The sequence below is a fragment of the Eptatretus burgeri genome, chromosome 6 (assembly GCF_056783735.1).
Source record: "Eptatretus burgeri isolate ZD-2024b chromosome 6, Ebu_testis_v1, whole genome shotgun sequence".
In the NCBI taxonomy this organism is placed as follows: Eukaryota; Metazoa; Chordata; class Myxini; order Myxiniformes; family Myxinidae; genus Eptatretus; species Eptatretus burgeri.
In genome coordinates, this window is record NC_140966.1 from 13,724,598 (window position 1) to 13,747,786 (window position 23,189).

A 23,189-nucleotide genomic window follows, 5' to 3' on the forward strand; every position below is an offset into this window, starting at 1 on the left:
TATTGCACACTTCACTTTGAAGCGTCTACCGTTTACTGTCTACTACCATTCTACCAGGACACATGGTACATGCATACATCAGTCTAGTACAATATGAGTTTCTGAGCTCAAGTGTACTGGCTCTGGATCAAGAAGTCAACACTTTTACAAGCAATGCAACTTTGCATTTGCACATTCTCAGCGAGGCCGATATCTCAGTCTGTGTCTACTGCGTCTGTCTACTGGCATTCTCCTTCACAAGCACACAGTCCAGTGCATTGCAGATTAGCCTTATTGCATCTGCAGCAGTTTCTACAGCCTTTTTTGCAGCCGCACGACACCAGGTCGAAGCAGCTTTTTGAAGCCTCAGGGAGTGTGGTCCAGAGCGGTTCGTAGGACCCATCCTCTGTTTGCCGCCAGCCCCAGCTTGTTGGTGATGGAAGCACGGATTGAGGGACCAAGACCTGCCCCCAGACATAGCCACCCTGGAAGACTGATCTCTTCACATGCTGTTCCAAAGCATCGTATGTAGGTGGGATGCGCTGGACGGAGTTCCTCTTGTCGAAGAGTTTCTTTCTGGCATCGTTGACGTGCGTATATGGACTGGTGCGGTCATAAAGGAGCACCACAAATCTTTCAATGCAGTGCATTGTGTCATCCTGGATGTTGACTGGCGTGGTGGTCAGGGTCACAAGAGAATCTGTCAGTTCTGGAAACGAGTTCCATGTGACCCAGGCAGATTTCGATCATCACTTGCTTGGCGAGGGTTGAGACTTTTGGTTCAGTGAGCTTTGGTTCTGCTTGGCGAGGTGGAGGCTTTTTGGAGAGCTTTTTGCTTCAGCTTGGCTTTTCAGCAGACCTTCGGGGTTCTGCTTGGCTCGGTTCGCTTTTTGGGCTCTGGCTTGGTTCGTCGAAGAGAGAGAGGCTTTGTTCATCGGAAGAGAGTTGAGCTGGTTGCTCGGCTCGGAGTTCTTGGTTCGTGTGGTGGGAGGCTTTGTTCATCGGAAGATAGTTGAGCTGGTTGCTCGGCTCGGAGTTCTTGGTTTGTGTTGTGAGAGGCTTTGTTCATCGGAAGAGAGTTGAGCTGGTTGCTCGGCTCGGAGTTCTTGGTTCATGTTGTGAGAGGCTTTGTTCATCGGAAGAGAGTTGAGCTGGTTGCTCAGCTCGGACCATGGCTACCATCACCGCCAAGAGGATGACGTCGGTGTCTACGGTTCGAACTTGAATCCGACGGTGGTCATGTTCTGCAGCATGGGCCACATGTAGCATGATGCGAGTGTCCGCCTCTTCTTGACCGCATGGAGCCAGAGAGCTTTCATCTTCCTGCCTTGGAATGCAGATGACTGCTTCACCATCAGTGACTACCAGCTCCTTTGCCTCGTCATGGAAGGACTGCACCAGCACATCGGACAGGAAGGTGAAGAGCTCCACTTTGTTTGCGTCAACACGTAGGAAACTCTGCCAGTTTCCTGGTATGGCTGCGGTGCTCACCACGCGCCGTCACACCCCTTTTCCTCGTTTCTCCCTTGTCACCGTCTTCAAGGAGCCATCTTTGTAGCTATCCCAAACGAGGTCGAGACGTGAAGCACGACACAGCTGCCCCTCGATGTATGGGATGAAGACTTGGTGAGCATATTCTTCAAATGTCTTGGCAGTGCCAGGCTTCAACATCTGCACGATGACGGCGCCGTCAAGGACAACAGAAGTGACAGCAGGTGCATTAGACTGAGCTTCAGCAACGCCTTCAAGGCACACCAGCAAGTCGCTTTTGCTACCCAGGTGTAGCTTCCCTGCATCAGATAACGCGGGAGGGCATGCTTGATTTTCATGACGGAAGAACTCGTCCAGGTTCCCATCGTGGTTCTGGCAGCCGATGTAGAGCCTTGCAAATAAGGCCATATCATTCTTCACAGATGCTTCCTTTCCTTTGGGTGCTTTTGGTCTTCTGTCTGCTCCGAAGAGGGGGAGTTTGTTCCTCTTTATAAGTTCGTCGATAGTCTTGGTTCTGTCGATGAGGCAATCCTTTGAGTATGCCTGAAACTGTTCTTGTCCAATCTGCTTGGCAGTGCGAACTGTTTCAATCACTGCAGGATCGGCAATCTCCTTGGTGTCTAGGACCAGCAAATCTGGACTATCCTCCTCGAAGGGATTCCCCAGCTCTTCAATGACTGCCACAAGTGATTGTACATCTTTGGCAAATGCTTCCTGTGCACGCGGTGTTTCTTCATTGTGACGTGTCTCCTCATTGGCATTTGGATTGGCACCACCACAACAAAATACTTCTGAACCTGTCACTGATGCTGTGTGCGGAAATGGATTTTCCCATAAAAATGACCATTTTTCCCCAATACAATGGTTGGAAATATAATAAATCAACACAAATGACATTTCTATTGTTTTCCTTTGTAAATCCAGAGTGTATCACCTCTGAGAAACCCACAAAGAGAATAACAATGACAGATATCCCATGTTGTTAAAGTAGAATGGCGGCCATTTTCCAAAATGCCCGCCAAAGCTGACCAAAGCAAAATCTCGAGTGGCTCCATATCCAGAATTGTTCAGAATACATTAGTCAACATATGTACCAATTTCTGTGCTTAGATGAAAAGTCGAACAATTAATTTGCTATGCTGCAGTACAACCTGGCAATGCAGGCTCAAGAGCTATAAAATATAATTTGACATGAATGGGTCGACAGATATGTCTGCGCCCACATTACATGTCAACCCACTGTTAGAAAAATTTCATTTTGACAAAAACATTTTCATTCTATACATCGAGAAATGTACAAAGCACGCATGCGGGGTTTGGCGACAAGTCACAAGACCCTACTGATTGGCTCTGTAAGGCTAGGTGCACTGTGATTGGCTCCTGGAAGGTGACCATACCTGGGGTGTGTTACATCACCAACTAGAGAGTGCCTACAACACAATACCCGATGCATTGTTCAAGTATATACTTCAATTTTAATAAAATAATGACTTAAAAGATCGTTTTAAAAAAAACTTCCGGAAGTTTAGCGTGATTGAAGCAGTCATACATCATCATGCTGCCTTCCCTCCCCTCACGCTGCCTTCCCCTTCCCTCCCCTCATGCTGCCTCCACTTTCCCTCACACTGCCTTCCCCTCCTTCCACGCTGCCTTCCCCTCCCGCTGCCTCCCCCTCCCCCATGTCGCCTTCCCTTCCCCTCCCCACATGCTGCCTTCCCTTTCCCTCCCCTCACACTGCCTTCCCATGCCCTCCCCTCATGCTCCCACCCCATTCCCTCCCCTCACACTGCCTCCCCATTCCCTCCCCTCATGCTGCCACCCCATTCCCTCCCCTCACAATGCCTTCTCATTCACTCCCCTCATGCTGCCTCCCCTTTCCCTCACACTGCCTCCCCTCCTCATGCTGCCTCCCCCTACCCCATGCTGCCCCCCCGTCCCCTCTCACTGCCCTGCCCTCCCTCCCCCCATGCTGCCTTCCCTTCCCCTCTCCCCATGCTGCCTTCCCTTCCCCTCCCCTCCGCTCTCGCTGCCTTCCCTTCCCCTCCCCTCTCACTGCCTTCCCTTCCCTCCCCTCATGCTGCCTTCTCTTCCCCTCCCCTCATGCTATCCTCATCCCAAACTCCCTCCACCACCATACAACTCTCCAGAGGTCAAGGAGAGAAAGGAGTGTCAAAGAATATACGGATTGGACAAATGAAAGCTTTTTTGTTGTTGTTAGCAGTTGGAACTGCTACTCAGATCAATTCTACAATTCATCTCAGCTGAAGAGATTCTGGAGCTTCTCATATCTGTGGGAATGAAATAAAGGCATGAATACTGGCACGGCTTTTTCGACGATTGAACGAAAACGTCCTTCCTTCCCTTCCCTTAACCTCATCTTTACCTCCTCCCAAAGCCCTTCCATCTCCCACGGACGTCTCTGGGTAGTGTCCGTGCAGTGTTTAATGTGACCCGTTTGAACATGCTGTTTTAATGCACCCAATTTCGTTCAATCCTTTACTAATGCCGGCATAAGGAGACCACTCCCAACCCCCCCTCCTCTTTCCCTCAAGTACCACTCTCAAATGCCTGTCCAGAACACCTCCTGCCCCTCCCTACTACCATCCTCTTCGCTTCCTCCCCCCTGCCGTAGTGTATAGCGACGTGTGGTGAGGCCTTGCTCTCCCTCCTTTCATCGCTCTTCCCCCTTCCTCACCCGCCCCCAATTCCTAGCCCCTCTTTCCTCAATCCTTCCTCGCTCCCTTTCCCCTCCCACCCCTGCCCCTGTCTCAATATTCACATCAGCGAAGCGACGGGTGTATTTGTTAATTTGAAATAAAATAGAAATTGTAAAAGTCGTGTACCGACATCGATGCAGTGTCGATTACACCATCCTATCCAACACGTTACATCAGTTTTCTGTACCTGTTGTTTTGTGTCCTTTATGACGTCCTCAAAACAGTGTTTCCTGTTTGGAATGATTTTCAAACTTGTTTCACTGTCAGGCAGGCAAACAGAGTAAAAGTGTACTTTCCATTGGTGCCAACTTGTTAGTACTTTTCCATCATTAATTTGGTCCATTTACTTGTCCAACCAATGGCAGTAATGTAGGCGTGGTTTTTATCTGGTTTCTAAGCAATCATTTTGCCCAACACAACAACCAAGCTCGAGTACCTCTCTCTCTCTTTCTCTCTCTCTCTCTGAAGAGACGATGGGAGAGGAAGGCTTTAACGAGAGTGTGATGATGCTTCCTTGCCTGCCGGCTCACTATTTACACCGTCGTGGAAACGACTCACGGACTTGAGTTTTACTGGGATTAAACTATAGTTTACTGGAGTTCATTGGAGTTAAACCGCATTCGCTGCTCTATCTTCAGCGACGAATTTCTTCTCTTCGCTCATGGGGTTTTGTACCACATGTCTGTTTGTGGCCCTTTTCTCAGCAGCGCTTCGCTCTCTCCACCACGCAGAGCTATATATCACACGTGTTGTTCATGGCCTTATCTTCAATGGGTCTTCGCTCCTTTCAACTGGGGGACTATTATCATCAAACCCCTTTTAGCGAGCAGCTCATTCTTACAGGCACTGGTCATTTATGACACCCGAGTCACAAAGTGGATCATATTATTTCCTGGACACAACGCCGGATTGGCCTACTGGTGATCAGGCCATTTCTTGCTTCTTTTTGAACTCGTGACGGTATTCACCCGCACTCAAGCCTAACAGCTTATGGGACCCCACTCAGACTGGACAAAGTCATCAACCTTGAGCGGTGAGTAAAAGTCGACAACTCGATTTTTCTATCGAGTGAAGTCATGTCGCTGCTTTCTGCGCACGTGCGATCAGGATTAATTCAGAGTCAAAGTACTGCAAAACGGCAGGTTTGTTTTCCGATTCGTGTTCAAAAGAAAATAATCCATTTGAATAAGTTGTTCCGTGATCATAAACTGACGTTTGCAGATAGACAGATAGAAAAACGGACAGAGGTGAATGAATTTCTTAATCCTGCTTCACCTTGTGTAAACAGGAAACTTACTGATTTTAACGAATTCATTGAAGGACATACAACAGGCATGAATAACTAATGTTACAGGTTAGACAGGGTTATGTAATCGACACTGCGTCAACAGTTGTAAATTATGGAATTTATTTATTCATATGAATTCTTTATTTTATTTAAATTGAATTCTATACTTGAACAATGGAGAACACAAATTGCCTTCTTGTCACTTCCAAAACCCTTCTGTTTCGCAGTACTTTGACATGTTAAATAGTGTGGCATGTAAGGGTGGTGTTTAAGGGTGGTGTGATGTATAAGACTGCTTCAATAGCACTAAACTTCCAGAATTTTTTTAAACTAACTTTTAAATCATTGTTTTATTTTCATTGACGTAAAAAATATTCTTGAACATTGTGCAGGGCATTGTGTTCTATGAACTCTCTCGTTGCTATTGGAATCCACCTCCATTTCATCGTTCTTATAAATTCCATTACCTCCCAAAAAAGTTTGTTTACAATCATGGGTGTTCAATGACTGTCTCATGAAATCTCACTCGAAAAGTTATCGTCATGTGCACTCGGTGTGTGAACTCTCGCTCCCCAGTTATTGTCACATGTACGGGGAGTGCAAACACATGGGGTGTCAGGTCAGATCAGGTCAGGTATGGGAGCATGCGACAGAGCGGCGCGTCGCTGCGTCCACTTTCCGAAGGTACTCCAGGGACCTCTGTCTAGCCATCCCCGAGGCAGATGCCTGGCCCATCCTCACCTCCTTGAGATGCCGATCAACCTGCTGCAACCAACCACGAGGCACATGGTCGGCCCATTGGCCTCCTCCACTCACGAGACTCCCTCACTGAGAGAATCTGGTGAGCAGGATCAGTGTCAGGAAAACGAGCCACACGTCCAATACAGCCGCAGCTGACGCTCATAGACTGTGCAGGTAACAAATCTCATTTGAGTCTCACTCAGCAACCGCTCGTTGGACACAAAGTCCGACCAGCGATAGCCAAGGTCTCTCCGAAGAGGTAAGGTCAGGTATGGGAGCATGCGCCAGAGCAGCGCGTCACTGTGTCCACTTTCTGCCAGTACTCCAGGGGCCTCTGTCTGGCCATCCCCCAGTCAGATGCCTGGCCTATCCCCATCTCATTGAGATGCTGATCAACCTGCTGCAACCAAGAGGCACGTAGTCGGCCCATTGGCCTCCTCCACTCACGAGACTCCCTCACTGAGAGAATCTGGTGAGCAGGATCAGTGTCAGGAAAACGAGCCACATGTACATACAGCCGCAGCTGATGCTCATGGACTGTGCAGGTAAAAAAAATCTCTTTTGAGTCTCTCTCAGCAACCGCTCATTGGACACAAAATCCAACCAGCGATAGCCAAGGATTCTCCGAAGAGACCTGGTACCAAAGAAATTAAGTCTCCATCTCAGATCCCTGATCAGAGTCCAAGACTCACACCCATAGAGCAAGACTGGAAGCACCAAGAACCTGAAGACTCGGACTTTTGTCCTCCCGCACAGGTACCGGCAGCGCCACACCCCATGATCCAGTGAATCCATGACTCTCCAAGCCTGACCCAGATGTCTGTTGACCTCTGACTCACAGCCAGCAGAGACATGAATATCACTGCCAAGGTAAGTGAATCTCTCTGTGACCTCAACATCCTCACCAAAAAGAGGTACAGACAAGATAGCAGCATCCAGAATGTCAATGAAAGTTTGGATCTTAGTTTTGACCCCAAACAACCCGTAATCCCAGTGCCACCGACTGCTCATTCAGCACCTCGAGGCCCCCCAAAAGGATATCCAGAGTCTCCGCAAAGATGACTAAATCATCTGCGAAATAAAGGTCAGAGATCTTGAAATTCCCAAACAATGCACCGCAGCTTGATCTCTCCGACATCCTCCCCAGAATCCAATCCATACAAGCGCTGAAAAGTGTGGGGGGCCAGTACACGCCCCTGACAAACTCCAGTAACAACTGGAAATAAGTCAGAGATGGTACCACCACACTTCACAGCACTCTCAATACCAGAGTATAGTTCAGACATCAGATCGATCAGTTTTAGTGGCACCCCACGAAGACTAAGAATCCTCCAGAGGGCATCCCGATTCACTGAATCAAATGCTTTACAGAGATCAACATAAGCTGCAAGCAGCACCTGCGAAAACTCTCGTCTGCATTCAGTGTGGACCTGAAAGGCAAGGATACGGTCAATCGTTAACCTCTTTGGTGTAAAGCCTGACTGCTTTGCATGCTGTTGCTCAAGCAGATGGCGGCAAACCGTCAATAATTATCCAAGCAACGACCTTGCCTGCCACTGAGAGCAGCGTCACTCCTCGGTCATTGTTAGAGTCTTGGCGATCACCCTTCCCTTTCCAAGTGAGGGCCAACAAGGCCACTCTTCCAATCAGTTGGGATGATGCCTGTGTTCCAGCAGAGAACTGCATGCAACGACACGAGTACAGCATGGATGCCACAGATTCCTGGAGCTTTACCCCATTTCAACCGGTTCACCGCAGCCTGTGTTTCCACAAACGAAGGTGGACCACAGTTGATTGGAGGATCAGCATTTGGGATTGCAACACCCCTGACATCCAACTCGACAGATTGGGGATCAGCCTGGTACAGCCGGTCAAAGTAACCGGCCCAGCGGGCCTTCACTTCAGACTCCTCTGTCAAAAGCCTACCACTCTCTGCTCTAACTGCAGTGCTCCGAGGGATGGGCTTGGATGAACGCAATGCGCGAATTCCCCTGTAAGCGGGACGAGAATCACCTGTCCACAGGTGATGCTCTACCCCCTCATAGATTCCTCGCACATAGGCCTCCTTGTCCACCCTCGGTGCACGTGCAGTTTTACGCCTCAACTTCCTGAACAACTCAGCTCTGCCATAAAGCCTGACCCTGCAACTCTGGTCAATGGTATCCAGTGTTCATTGAGAGATCAAATTCTTCTTCACCCTACGGTGAGTTCCAAGACATCCACCGGCAACATCAAGGACGGTAGTCTTGAAGGCACTCCACAACTCTTCAGGATCTCCCAAAACACCCAGACGCCCAAAATGTCCACTCAGCCTGTTTGCAAACTCCTCAGTTGCCCTCTCATCGTTCAGCTTGCTAACATCCAGCCATGACTGGGATAGTACCATTCTCCCAGATTTAAACTGCCACTTCAGAGTATAGTAGCTACTTCAAGCCTGTGGTCGGTTTTGAGGTACTGAGCACTCAGGTAGACCCTGCAGTTCCGGTAGCCCACCAGTGTTGGAATTCCAAATCCAGCGATGAGCCTGTGGGCACTGAAACCATGAACCAGCCACCCTAAGTCCATGACTTCTTGCAAAGTCAAGGAACTTAGTGCTATTCTGGTTCACATTTCCAGACCCATGGGGACCAACACATGTCTCATAACCATCCCCATCAGTTCCAGTCGATGCATTGAAATCCCCCAAGACTCGAAGAGTACATCGCCTGGGTCACTGATCAACCCCAGAGTGGAGTGTGGCATAGAAGGCGTCCTTCACAGAGAGATCACTCGCCTCAGTCGGAGCATATTGAGAGACCAGGGAAACGACACCCAAGGAGTGACGAATCCTCAGCCTCATAATACGCTCATTTACCGATCTTACCTAAATTATCATTGGAGTCAGCTAATTGGACACAGCTACAGCAACTCCTTGGGCACGGTAACCATCAGCGTGACCAGACCTGTCGTAAGTGAAACCACCCACCATGATCTCGCCACTATCCACTATTCGAACCTCAGACTTTGCTGCAATATCGATGTTCAAACGCTTGAGCTCAGATGATAAAAGAGACAGGTGATCATCCTCTCTTTGGGATAGGACATTCCGGGCACCCAGCCAAAGGGATCGCCTCAGGTTAACCCAAGGAGACCACCCTTTGGTGGATGACACCTCAGCACCCCCCCCCCCCCAACATACACGACCGCAATCTGACGCAGGAAGGTTAACCAGTGGTTTTCCTCCTATCAAAGATTGTGGGTCCCGAAGGCTTTGCCCCAATCCCATCATCCGGAGAGCTGCCCTGTGGAGGGTGTTTTCCCATTGCGTTTTCAATTTTCTTTTTGGCTTTCTTGTGTTTTGTGGAATGAAGGGTTTTACGGTGGCTGAAGTGCAAATCTTGCCACCAACCTCCTAAAAAAAGTAACCCAACTGCAGAAGGACATCTGCAGACACAGTTGGGCACTATATATGGATGGCCGTTGGCTCACAGGGAGCTCCTCTGCCCTTTGGCAGGTTTTGTTTTTAATCCTGCTGGGTGTCCATGTCATACACCCTCCTCACCAGGGAACCTGGTGGGGGAGACGATTTAGTCACAGACAACCCGACCATGGAATAGGTTAGTACAGGTTTACATGGTCCATATTGAAAGTCACAGATCTGATCTGGCCTGACCTGACAATAAAGTTACATGTGGGGTGTGGTTGTGGATAAGTAAGTGGAGATTGGCCTATTTAAAAGCTGCACATGAGAAAGAAGCCTGAATTACTACCTCCACTCCCAAAGGAGGATGGACGTTATGTTTTCACCCTTGTCTGTCTGTCTGTCTGTCTGTGAGCAGGATATCTTCACAAGTTATTGATGGATTCAGATGCAAGTTGGTGGACAGGTTGGGTGTGTGACAAGGAAGGCTTGCTTGGATTTTGGTGAAGGTCCAGATCTGGATCTGAGAATTTTCTCAGTGATTCCTCACCATTGAGTGATCGGGCCAAAAACGATAGATAACACGATATCTCAAAAAGTTATGGATGTGTTCAGATGAAACTTGATGGACAGGTTGGGTGTGCAACAAGGACAGATTGATTCGATCTTGGTGATTCCACTAATCCCCAGGTGAACCTGTTGCTGCTAAACTGGTCAACACCAATGCGGAGCCAATTTGAGCGGAGCAAAGTTTAGTGGAGCAAAGTCACATCCTTAGGGTTTAGTGGAGGTGGTGAGATATTGCTAATGGCATTCCGGTTGGTTCGTTCGCTACTGGTTCATTTTTCCTGTGTATCTGCTGCGTCCGTCATCTGAAGTGATGTGAGGTTCGGCTTTCCTAGTGAAGGGCTTGTGGCTTTTGTCAATTTTTGAGGGGGCAATTCTTCCATGAATTTGTTATGTAGTGGGTGTTCTTGGTTGTTAGAAACTTTGAAAGTTGTCTGTCTTGCAATAGCTACACACATGATGTGGTGGGGGTGAATGCCAGCAAAAACTGGGCAGTAGTCAGTGTTCTTGGGCCACTGCTACTGATGGCTCTCAGATACGTGTTGAGTGGCATGTCATCTTTCTTTGTGTGATGGTTTCGGCCCCAGGCAGAGACAGTATTCTGGAAAGGTGTACACTAATGCAAGTATTGAGGTTTGGAAGGTAGAGAAGTCAACTTCCTGGTCATGATCACATAGTTTGTGAATCAAGTTGATTCTTGCAGCAATGTTAAATGCTACCTTTTCTGCATGCTGACTGAAGCTCAGGGGCCCTGATCAAGTTGCATGTAAAGCTAGGTTGGTGTGTGGGTGAAGGTGAGTGGGATGTTGTTCAGCTCGACTTTCAGATTTTCCCTTGACTTGCTATTCTGCAGATGGAAGACAGAGCAAGCTGTTTTTCTGAGCGATGAGACGTAGGCACCATTGGTGGTAGTAGCAGGTAATTGTTGTCACATTTCGATTGAGAGTGTCTTCAACTTCCTCAAAGGTCTTGCTTACATACAGGATGCCAAGATCATCAGAATAGGCAAATTTAGTTCTTGTTGTCTTCGGAGCCGAAGTCTTATGTGTACACGTTGAACAGGAGTGGTACTCGGACAGCGGTTTGACGAACTCCATTGTTGAGGGTATGTCCTACTGGACTGTCCATTCAGGAGAACTTGGAATCAGCGTTTGAAAATCATCACTTGTATTAATTTGTATCCAAGCCCCAGAATATCCTACCCGTTGGGCAGAGTATCACACCACCAACAACGACATGTCCTTGTGCACATACAATGCAATCCTTACTACTTCTGCCATGGGCAAAGGTGTGGGTGAGGGAGTGGGGGGTTGTGGATTAACACAGGTTTAAGTAATAGGCTACAACTGTATAAGATTGAAAAATGGCTCACATGGTTGCAACACCCCCACCCTACCAAGGTGGACCAAGAGCAAAGTTGCAATTTCCATCACACTTTTCACTACTGGGGGCCCCACCCTTTCCCGTAACATTTATATGTATAAAAGGCAAAAAAATCTCTATCTATATATATATATATATATCTCTTTCTTTCTTTCTTTTCCCCCACCCCCTCTCTCTCTTCTCCCACCCCCTCTCTCTCTCTCTCTTCTCCCACCTCTCTCTCTCTTCCCCCACCCCCTCTCTCTCTCTTCCCCCACCCCCTCTCTCTCTCTTCCCCCACCCCTCTCTCTCTCTTCCCCCACCCCCTCTCTCTCTCTTCCCCCACCCCCTCTCTCTCTCTTCCCCACCCCCGCTCTCTCTCTCTTCCCCACTCTCTCTCTCTCTCTTCCCCCACCCTCTCTCTCTCTCTCTCTTCCCCACCCCCTCTCTCTCTCTCTCTTCCCCCACCCCCTCTCTCTCTCTCTCTTCTCCCACCCCCTCTCTCTCTCTTCCCCCACCCCCTCTCTCTCTCTTCCTCCACCCCTCTCTCTCTCTCTTCCCCCACCCCTCTCTCTCTCTCTCTCTTCCCCCACCCCCTCTCTCTCTCTTCCCCCACCCCCTCTCTCTCTCTTCCCCCACCCTCTCTCTCTCCCTCTGTTGGGTGCCACGGTTATGAAATTGGCAACAATCATAGACATTCCATAATTGCCTCTTCAACATATTAATTGCATCAACTCCAAGTTTCTGTATGATGTGTGCTGTACTTTTTATCATGTCCTCAGGTAAATTAGTATCCAAGCCACAGCAAAATGGTCTTTATACTTCGAGTAAAGGCACAACCAACCATAAATTGTCACCTGCACTAATGCTCAGGTGATCAGGTGTGATGTTTCACTCCATCAGGGGTTTACACATACCACTATTTCTTGAAAAGCTGTATTTCTTATAATTCTTTAAAATGTGTTTTTCCCCCACCTCCTATCCCTTTCAATCCCACCACTCACCCACTGTCATGTGTGATGCTTTTGTCTGCCTGTTCCCATTTTATGGTTTTTTTTAAAGTTTGTAAACCTGCTGTCCTCTACAGTTTAACTTTCCATGAGTTTAGACTTCTGTATAAGATAATTAAATATATTCCCCAAAAAATAAATTAATAAACGGAAAAGCAAGACACAAGTAATTTACTGGATGAAATCAACATAACGATCCAGGTGTACTAATGATCGTGGGAAGCAAGCAGAAACTCACGTTTTAGGTGTTAACCCTTCCTTGGAGTTCCCACGGTAGTTTGCATACCACGATCAACCTCCTGCTTATTTCATCCATTATTATATCACAAAATGTATAAAAAAAAAACTAAAAAAAAAACAGGTTTAGCGTCAGTGACTTCATTATGGGCTGGATAGTGTGTCGGCCTCTGGCCACAGAGGAATAGACGCATGTTTGTTATTTGAGAATATGGATTATGATCTTTGTCTGGATTTTTATCATCTCTTTATGGAATACCTGCCACTGTGAACAGCATGTCCCATTATGCTCAGTATGATTAAGGTTCTGACCTGCAGTGAGAAATCTTTAATTTTGCTTGAGGATCACAATCGAGGATTGCAGGCTTTGAATAATGGACCTCAGATGTTATCACTTCTTTGCTCGAGTCACAGCTGGAAAGCCATGTCCTTGCTTTCACTGGAAGCCTGACGGAAAATTTTTGCCTGCTCTCTTTAGCTGCATTGTTTTAGTCAATGCAAACTGTCTGAAATACCATCTACCCAAACACAGCCATGCTTTATTATACCATTATACCTACCTGCAAAAGTATTCACCTGCAAAAGGTATAGTGGCTTGCAAAAGTATTCACCCCCCTTCAAACTTTTCAAATTTTGATGTTACCTGAGCTTATTTGATGATGCTTTCAAATCAAACTTAACTAGCGTGATTTGGCTTGCTCCGCTCGCCTCTCCACATGTAATTGCAGAGATTGATGTCATATTTTCTGTGTTATCATGATTTACACCAATCACCATACAAACATTTCTTTTCTACAAATTTGTTTGTAGTATTGGTGATATTATATTATATTTATTTGAAATTTAATTTGTGATATAAGAAGGTGCAAGTGGTCTAAATGGTCAAAGATCTAAGCTGTCTAATCTGTCTCTGAAGGGTATAAGGGGTCTAAATGGTGTTAAGGTCTCAGGGATCTGAAGGACCTTTGGGGTCTTTTGGTTCCTGGGTGTCTTTTGGGTCTTCAGGGTCTTTTGGGACTTTCGGGACTTTTGGGATTTTTCAGCTTTCAGGGTCTTTTTTGGTCTTCAGTGACATTTGGATCTTCAGAATATCTTGGGTCTTCGGAGTCCTTGGGGTCTTTTGTGTCTTCTGGGTATTTAAGGGTCTTCAGAGTCTTTTGCATCTCAAGGGTCCTCAGGGTCTTAGAGGACCTTCAAAGGTCTAAGGGGTCTCCACAGTCTAAAGGGTCGAAGAGTACATTCCAATTGTACTCAGTAATAGACATATAGTCACACGGCTGGATGGGCGGACGGACGGAGGGAGGGACGGAGGATAGAAGAAAGGATGGATGCACTCTTAGACCGAGCTATATATGTATACTGGCGATACCCGTGCACATGCACGGGATAGCAGTACAACATAGCTGGTAGCAGACGACAGACCGTAAACGGGGAATGACAAAAATACGCATTGTGCAAAATGCAAGTGGTACTATGGAACGCCAAGACTTCGCAAACATTGTCGGCATGTCCGCAAAGTGCCACAGCAATTTCATAGGGATCGTGCGACAGCGAGCCGAGTATTTAGTGTGCAAGCTTGGTATTATATATATATATATATATATATATATATATATATATATATATATATATATATATATATATATATATATATATATATATATATATATATATATATATATATATATATATATATATATATATATATATATATATATACACACACACCTTCAGAAACCACTCCAAAGTGATAAAGCTAAAAATTACAGATAAAATGTGAATAAATTCGATAAACAGAGAAAATCAGATGATTCTCAGTTGCATAAATATTCAAACCCTTTGTCTCATTAACCTTACATCACTTCAGGAGCAAATTATTTGTTTGAAAGGTTATAAAATAAGTGTAATAGATTTCACCTGTATGTAATTAGAGGTTTAACTTAAAAATTAAGCTCCCACACTTATCTCAAGCGTTTAAAGGTGCAACTCACTTGGTCAACCAACAAGACAAACATGAAGACCAAGGAGCTTTCCAAAGAGGTCAGACATTAAGTGATGGAGAAACACCGTTCAGGAGAGGGTTATAAGAAGATTTCAAAGTCACTCATTAGCCCTTTGAGTACGACAAAATGCATTATTAAGAAGTAGAAGACATATCATATCACCCAGACTCGACCCAGATCAGGTTGCCCATCCAAACTCAGCAGCCAGGCAAGCAGGAAACTGGTTCGGGATGTCACTGTAAATCCAGCAATGACTTTGAAAGATCTGCAAGGCTCCATGTCGGAAATAGGGGTCAGTGTTCATCAATCAACAATATCCCATTCCCTTCACAAAGCTGGCCTCTATGGACAGGTGGCAAGAAAGAAGCCATCAATGCAAAAGACGCATTTAAAAGCTCGTATGGAGTTTGTGAAAAAGCATCTTAATGATACCGCAGGCATGTGGAGAAAAGTTTTGTGGTCAAAAGGCAAAAATTAAACCTTTTGGTCTAAATCCAAAGTGTTATGTCTGGTGAAAGCTGAACACTGCATCCTTAGTGTGAAGCATGATTGTGGCAGCATCATGTTATGGGGCTGCTTTTCATCAGCAGGGAATGGCAAGCTTGTCAGGATAAAAGGGACAATGGACGGTGCAAAGTAGAGAGGAATCCTTGATGAAAACACGCTTGAGTCAGCCATGAATCTTAAACTGGATTGGAGATTCACATTTTAGCAGGACAATGATCTGAAGCACAAAGCTAAAGCCACACTGGAGTGGCTGAAGAAGAACAAAATAAATGTTCTTGAGTGGATCAGTCAAAGTCCTGACTTGAATCGAATTGAACATTTATGGCGAGACTTGTTTTTTTTTTGTTACCTTTCATTTCGTACACCATTATTACCTTTCATTTAGTTGATAACGATGAACCATGATGACTGTGGTGGAGCTCAAAGTCTTAGTTTTACTAACTCGATATTGATTGATTGATTTATATATTTATATATTTCTATATTTATTTATTTTTATATTTTTATATTTATATATATTTTTGTATACCTTGTCGAGGCTCTGGTGAGAGCTAACACACGACGCACATCAAGGGGGGCATGAGACAAGACGGGAGGGAGTGGGAAGGACAAAATAGTGGGGAACAGAGACATTAAGAGATCTGTGGAAGTGATGGGGATGGGACGGGGAACATGGGGAATAGAAGATGGACATTACACGGACTTTCAGGAAGGAAAGCAGGTAATTTGAAGGAGGTGGGTTTGGGGTAGATTAACGGGGGTAGAAAAGATCGAGGATTTGGATAGGGGATGATAAGAGGTGGTGGTGAACAGCTGTTTTGAAGGCCAGGAGGGAAGAATGGGAATGAATAGAGTGAGGGAGTTTATTCCAAAGGCAGGGAAAAAGAGGAATGAGAGTGAAGTTGAGCAGTGATTCGTGATTTTGGTAGTTTTACCAGAAGGGGGTTATTGGCGGACCTTGAGCGCCCTGTGGAAATGTGGTGGGACAAATCGCAGAGAGAGCGGGGGGGGGGGGGCGAGGCTGGAGAGGAGACGGTAGAAGACAGAAAGACCACCGACCAACCTGCGGTGATTGAGTGAGAGGCCCAAAGACTCAGCTTCATTGCGGGAGATGCCAATGATCCGAAATGCCTTGGTTTCTACAGCGTGAAGCCGAGAAAGGTGGGAGGCAGGAGCACCAGCCCAGAGGGGAGAGCAGTACTCCATCAAGCTGTGGACAAAAGCTTTGTAAGTGGTCAGGAGCTCAGGTGGGCTGAGGAAGGACTTTGCACGACGGAGGATTCCCAGTCGGCGACTGGCTTTGGAGGCGAGGTTTGAAATGTGGCTTTCCTAGGAAAGGTCATGGCAGACTGTAAGACCTATAAGCTTGAAAGAAAGGACTTCTTCCAGAGGATTGTTGAGAAAGTGGATGGGGGGGGGGTGTTCTAAACGGTCCTTTCGAAGAGACATAGTGAGAGTGTGAGATTTGTCCGGATTGAAAGACATGTTCCACGTGTTTGGACCAGTTTGTGATTTTATCCAGATCTGCAGTGAGAGAAGCTGCTGCTTGCCGGTCTGAGGGATGACTGATGGTATGGCAGAGGGTGGAGTCATCAGCAAAGAGATATAGAGGATTTTCCAGAGAGTCGGAGAGATCATTGATGAAAACCAGAAAAAGAACAGGGCCCAGAACGCTACCTTGAGGAACTCCAGCCTGGACAGGAAGAGGGGATGAAAGAACTCCATTTAGGGCCACACGGCGACTGTGACAGGAGAGGAAGTCTGCGAGCCATGAGTGGAGAAGGCCTTGGATGCCATAGGAAGACAGTTTGGTGAGCAGAGCAAGGTGCTAGACTGTGTCAAAAGCACGTGATAGGTCCAGGGATACGGCTCGGATTTCCTGTCTGGCATTAAGGACCTGGATCCATTGTTGGGAGAGCAGAAGCAGCATATCCAGGGTAGAGTGACCTGGTCTGAAACCAAATTGATGATTGGAAATCAAGCCTTTGGAGAAGAGGAAGGATTTAATGTCTGAAGCGATGATGGATTGCATAACCTTGCTGATGATTGGGAGAAGGCTGATTGGTCTGTAGTTGCAGGGATCTGTTTTTGCACCTTTTTTGTGCAGGGCAGTGATGTGAGCAGATTTCCAAGCAGATGGCAGATGACCTTGAGCAAACGAGAGGGTGACTAGAACAGAGAGAGGGTGAGCAAGAGCAGAAGAGCAGGTTTTTAGGACACGTAGACTGATGCCGTCTGGACCGATTGCAGAATCTAAGTTGAGGTTTGACAGCAAGCTCTCCACCTTGTCAGGAGAAAAGGACACATAGTCCAGCGACAGTTGGGTGCGACTGGGTAAGGTGGGTAGAGAAAGTTATGGGTTTTGGACACAAGATTTAGCTGCAAACACCAAGTTTAGGCATTCAGCTTTTTCACGTGTGGTATCAGCAGTGCGGCCATTTGAGGTAAGGGAGGGGATGGAGGGGGAACATACACCAGACACAGATTTGATTAGACGCCACCAGGATTAGGAGGAGGGAGAGAGGTTTGAGAGTTCAGACTTGAGATGAGAAAGATGTTGTTTTCTGGCTCTCCTGAGGGTAGATACACACTTGATCCGAGCTTTGTGGAAGGAATTGAGATTACCCTCAGTTGGGTTTGCTTTCCACGAGGCAAAGGCAAGTTGTTTCAGGACAACTGCCTCGCCACAAGCTTCAACGAACCAAGGGCGGGAGGAAGGGGAGGACAACTGAAGACGAGACGGGATAAATCTGTGCATGAGGGAGAGGAAGTTTCTTTGAAAGAATTCCCAGGATGAGTTGATGTTGGAGAAAGTAGCGATAGGAGACCAGTCTATAAGTTTGATGGCTGCTTGGAGACCCTGCCAGTCGGCTTGAGTGAAATGCCAGACTCGACGGCGGTGAGGTGGTTCTCTGATAATAGCCAGAGAGATGTCCACTTTGACAAGGATGTGGTCAGAAGAACCGATTGGAGCGGAGGAAGAACAGCAGATATTGTCAGGGAAATTTGTCAAAATCAGATCCAGAAGAGATGGATTATCATTGGTTGAGATCCGGGTCAGGAAGTTGACCGATTGAGTCAGTCCCAATGGGTCGCAGAAAGCTTCTGCTGAGGTGCCATGACAGATGACAGAGGTACCCACACCTAGCCAACTGGCATGATGACAATTGAAGTCACCACATATGAGGAAGAGAGAAGTTGGTCCATGTTTTCGGATAGTGAGGTGTTGATGGAGTCATCACTGTTAGGTGGACAATACAGTACACATATAAACATGAGGTGGGAGGGAAGGGGAAGCCATAGCCAGAGGTATTCCTGGGGGTGTGGGGGAGTGAGGGCAGTGCATGGAGAGTGAGGAATAGAGTCTTTGATGAAGAGAGCAACTCCTCCACCAGGACGAGGTTTGGTCTGTCATACCGGAGGAGGGAGTAACCAGGGAGAGATACTTGGGAATCAGACACGTCTTGGGGGAGGAAAGTTTCTGTTCGGCAGATTATGTCTGCTTTGTCAGTGGCAACCTGTATGGAAAGATCTGAAGGGTTTGAGCGAAGGCCCCGGATATTTGAGGTCCACACTTTTAATGAAGAGGTAGAGGAGGCTTAGGTGCAGGGGGTGCGGGGGAGGGGGAGGGTAGGACAAGGGATGAGAGGGGGAGGTAAGGAGAGTTGTTGAAAGAGTGTGGGGGATTGCAGAATAGCTAGGGGAGGGGGCCGGATGAGGAGGAGAAAAGGCTCTGTGGTATTGGGGGAGAGGGGGGACAAGAGAGGGGGAAGAAGACAGTTGAGGATTTGAGGAGTGAAGAGATGGAGGTGAGTGGGCAGTAGAAGGAGGCAGCTTTGTGGATGAGAGGGGGGGGGCAACTTTGAGAAGGATGAGTGAGGGGGATGAATGGTGGGAGAAAGGTGAGGGGGGAGTTTTTGAGAGAGGTGAGAGGGAGGCTTGGAGGGAGAAGAGGGTGATGGTTGCTTTGAGAGTGAGAGTGAGGGGTGAGAGGGTTGAGTTGGCACTGAAGTTGTAAAAAAAGAATGGTTGATGGAAAGTGAACATTCATAGCAAACTGGGGTTTTTTTTTCAAGTTTTAGGCCAGAGATGCGATTTAACACAATTCTTGAGGGATGCAATGAAGGCAAATTCAGAGAATGGAGAGAAGAAACGCTGTAACAGTTGGACGTTTTAGGCAAGGTATGAAGGAAAGGTCGAAATGAGAGCAGTCTGTTTAAATAGAAGAGTAGTGCATTATGACACAGTAAAGAGTACCACATGTGTGAGAGAGGAAGATGAAGCATTATAAGAGATCGTTTTTATTATTATTAATGTTTGAGAGTGTTTTCAACAGATGAGGTCATGGAAGTGTTGTAGAAAAAAATCGAAGAAGAATAAGAGAAGAAGAAGAGGAGATGAAGAAGAAGAATCGAGAGTCGTAAATGATGAAGGAGAAAGGTAGCGTGTTTTTAAAAATTTTTTTATTTAAGATAAAAAATAGAGTGATTAGTTTGGAGGGAGGGATGGGGTCGTTAGAAAAGCGGGGAAGAAGGAAATTGAAGGTAATGGGGAGAAAAAAACAAAACACGATCGTACACCGAGGGGAACGGGTAGGCCTCAAGCCTCAAGGGTAGGCCTCAAGCCTCAAGGGTAGGCCTCAAGGGTAGGCCTCAAGCACCCGGTAAGACAAAGTCGACAAAATCTCACAAAATAGCACGATTTTTGAAACAAAAACAAAATAGGAACACACAGTAACATGTAGGTGAGAAAAAAACAGTTAAAACGGGACAGATAATGACCGGAAACTTAACTTTGAGATCGACAGCAGAGAGCCGTGAAGGAGACCTGCCGACGCGCCAAACCCGGAACCAATTCAACATTGAAGATCGCAGTCCATCGACGATCCCCATCAAACTTGGCAGAACGGGATTCATTTTCACGTGAAGAATGAGTGAAGATTTCACCATCTCACTGTGCAAAGCTGGCAGAGATCCTACCCAGAAAGACTCAGCAGTCATTGCTGGAACAGGTGCTTTTACCAAGTACTGACCGAAGGGGCCGAATACTTTTTCAACCAGTGAATTTTGATTTGTATTTGTTTCTTTACAGGTATTCCTCACATGTAACATCCTTTAACTATAAAAATGTTTAGTTTGATCTCTTCAGTTATGAATAAAAAAGTTCATTTAGAAAAATTGTTTCTACATCATTCATGTAAACGTGGCATTATTGGTTGAGGGTGAATGCAGTACTTTTTACTGCCACTGTATCTAACAGTCTTAAAAGCCTTCTGTTAGCCTTTGGTCGTTTGATATTCCCCTCTCAGCATTATCTGCATAATGCTGTGATTCTCGAGTAAAATCCTTGTACTCTGTACTACGATAACGACTACTACTACTTCTACTACCACCACTAGCACTACCACTACCACCACTATTACTACTATGATGACTACTACTACTTCAAGTTGCTTCGACTATTTATCATTATAGTCATACTACTCCGGTTCTATTAGTTTTTGTTTTGTTTTTTGGTTATCTGAACCGAGTTGGTTCATTTGTTTATTTTAATTTCGTGTTTTGATTGTTTAATTAGACCTTCTGTGTTGAGGCCTAGCTGCAGGGCGTGGACGCGCCCGTGTAGGGCTAGTTTGCCACGCCCGAACTGTGGCGTTATTGATTCTTGAGGTTGGACATACGTCACAGTCACGTGACTTCGCTTGGTAACGCGACCGCCATGTTGGCAAAGGGGAAAACAAACGCAGCACCGATCGCAGACTCACGCACATCGTGGTTTTACTTGCACGCAAAGCCGAGTGATTTGTTTTATTTTTTTTCTGTCGATGTATTTCAGATAAATTGTTGATACATCGTGTTCACCCAAGTGTTTGCAATGTCATATCAATATATAGAACATTTGTGAGGTGATGCATCGGCCTGATGTCGAGCCAAAATACAGTTAATTGGCCTTGATTCTTGCCCCCACCAGTACCCCGGTGATTCGTGGATCGACAATCCGAAGGAATGGCCGAACGTGCAATACCCGGACGGATACACGTATCTAGTCAAGACACCAGGTATGTAATTCAATTTTAAATCAAGTTTTAACTGTGCATAATCAAATATTACTGTACTGGAGTGTTAATATATTATTTCAATTATTTATGAACTCCTGAGCTGACGTGGCTAGTTAGTAATAGTTTCAATTGACCTGTCTTGTCTGTACTGTGTGACGGTGAGTCATCTGTGCTAGTTGTGGGTCACTCACTGAACCAGCAACAATGTCAATGAATGATTAAAATATTGCTCACATTCATGTTGTATAAATTCTGTGTGATCCCTGATTGTAATGATGTGTATGAGTGTTGCCGTATATGAGTGAGCATGTGTGCTTGTGTGTGTCTACGTTTTGTAATGATGTCGCAGTGCGTGGCTATTTCTTGTGGCTGCTGAGTTGAAGTGCCTGGGCTGAGGACAAGACTGCGGTGAACTTAAAGGAAAGGCCCACACATTGTCATTGCATTTAGTTTGCAAGTTCTAATCCTATTAATGGCAATCAAGGGCCAAGGCATTAATGTTTTTGCGTGATGTACCATTGCTTAATTGGAATTATGAGCTACAACTTAACATCAAACGTTTGTTTTCCTTCAGGTTAATTACACTGCCCTTTATTTCGTGAATAGTTTTGTTTGTAAAATATATATCGAGGTACTATAAACATGCCTATGAATCGTGAATGGGCTGGAGTTGCTGCGAGCCGTTCTGGCCAAGCAAGTGTGAGCGGCTCCACACATCCATTTGACGCGTTGACCTGGAAACATGGAGTGAGATGTGAGATGGGACGAGCTATCCAAATGGAAGCAAATGTAAAGGCAACGGCTAATGTTGTTGGCCCATCGACAATAGTTTCTGCCTCGAAAATGTATGGAAGGACCGTGTTCTTCCACAAATCCGAAGCTGAAGCAAATAAGGCGATACAGAAAGGGATTGTTGTCGGAGGATTATTTGTACAAGTTGAACCGCTCTCGAGTCTTGGTACACAGATTACCTTGTCCAACATACCTCCTTTCATGGCCGATAATGTAGTTTTGCCTTTCCTGGAGCGATTGGGAGTGCTAAGATCACCTATCAGGCCTGTGTCTCAAGGTTATCGTGAGCCTGCCCAACGTCATATCCTGTCTTTCAAAAAACAGGTCTCAATGGAGTTGAGAAATGACACGGAATGTGAGGGATCCTTTGTTATTCCTTTTGAAGGGAAGAGTTACAAGATATTTTATATGACTAATGAGCCTTGTTGTTTTGTATGTAAGGCAAAGGAGCAGACTCACATGAGAGCAGATTGCCCTACTATCTTAAAAGAAGTATCTACTCCTCGGTCCCTTGACAAGCCTAAGGAAAAGACAAGTGTCAATCCAGAAGCTTCTGTGTTGTCTTCTCATCCTGGCCCTTCTTCTGCTGAAGATCAATGGCAGACAGTGAGGGCAGGGAAGGGGAAGAGAGCACAGAAGAGAAAATCAGAACCAGAAGACAAAGGGACTGCTGATCAAACTGACGTTGAAGACGCAGCCGACAAGGACTTGAAGCGATCCGCAAGGTCAAGTGTTTTGGAGGAGACAGAAATTGTGACCCAATTGGTGCAAATGGAAGATGAGGAAGATGCTGTTCCTGAAGTTACAGATCATGGGAAGTCTTTGCTGCCAGATACACCCAAAGACCTGTTGAGGAGTAAACAGAAAGATGGATCATCCATGAACAAGCCTGGCATGGTAATGAAGAATAATTATGTGACATCTCCTGACCTGTCAGAGTCAAATGAGACTGAGATGTCTGTCGCTTACACTCACAGTACATCCAGACAAACCAACAACAACTGAAATGAGGATTCATCATAATTCAATGATTGATG

The 23,189-nt window shown here is 46.1% G+C and overlaps 1 protein-coding gene across 1 annotated transcript in view; it reads right to left on the reverse strand.

Moving 5' to 3' along the window:
• Window positions 1-22,374, reverse strand: part of SYT12 (synaptotagmin 12) — a 154,204-nt gene extending 131,830 nt beyond the window's left edge. Inside the window, exon 1 of the mRNA XM_085884090.1 lies at window positions 22,346-22,374. Within this exon, the coding sequence (XP_085740216.1) occupies window positions 22,346-22,355 (10 nt within the window). The 5' untranslated portion in view covers window positions 22,356-22,374. The remainder of the gene's footprint in view (window positions 1-22,345) is intronic.
• Between the last annotated feature and the right edge of the window lie 815 nt (window positions 22,375-23,189).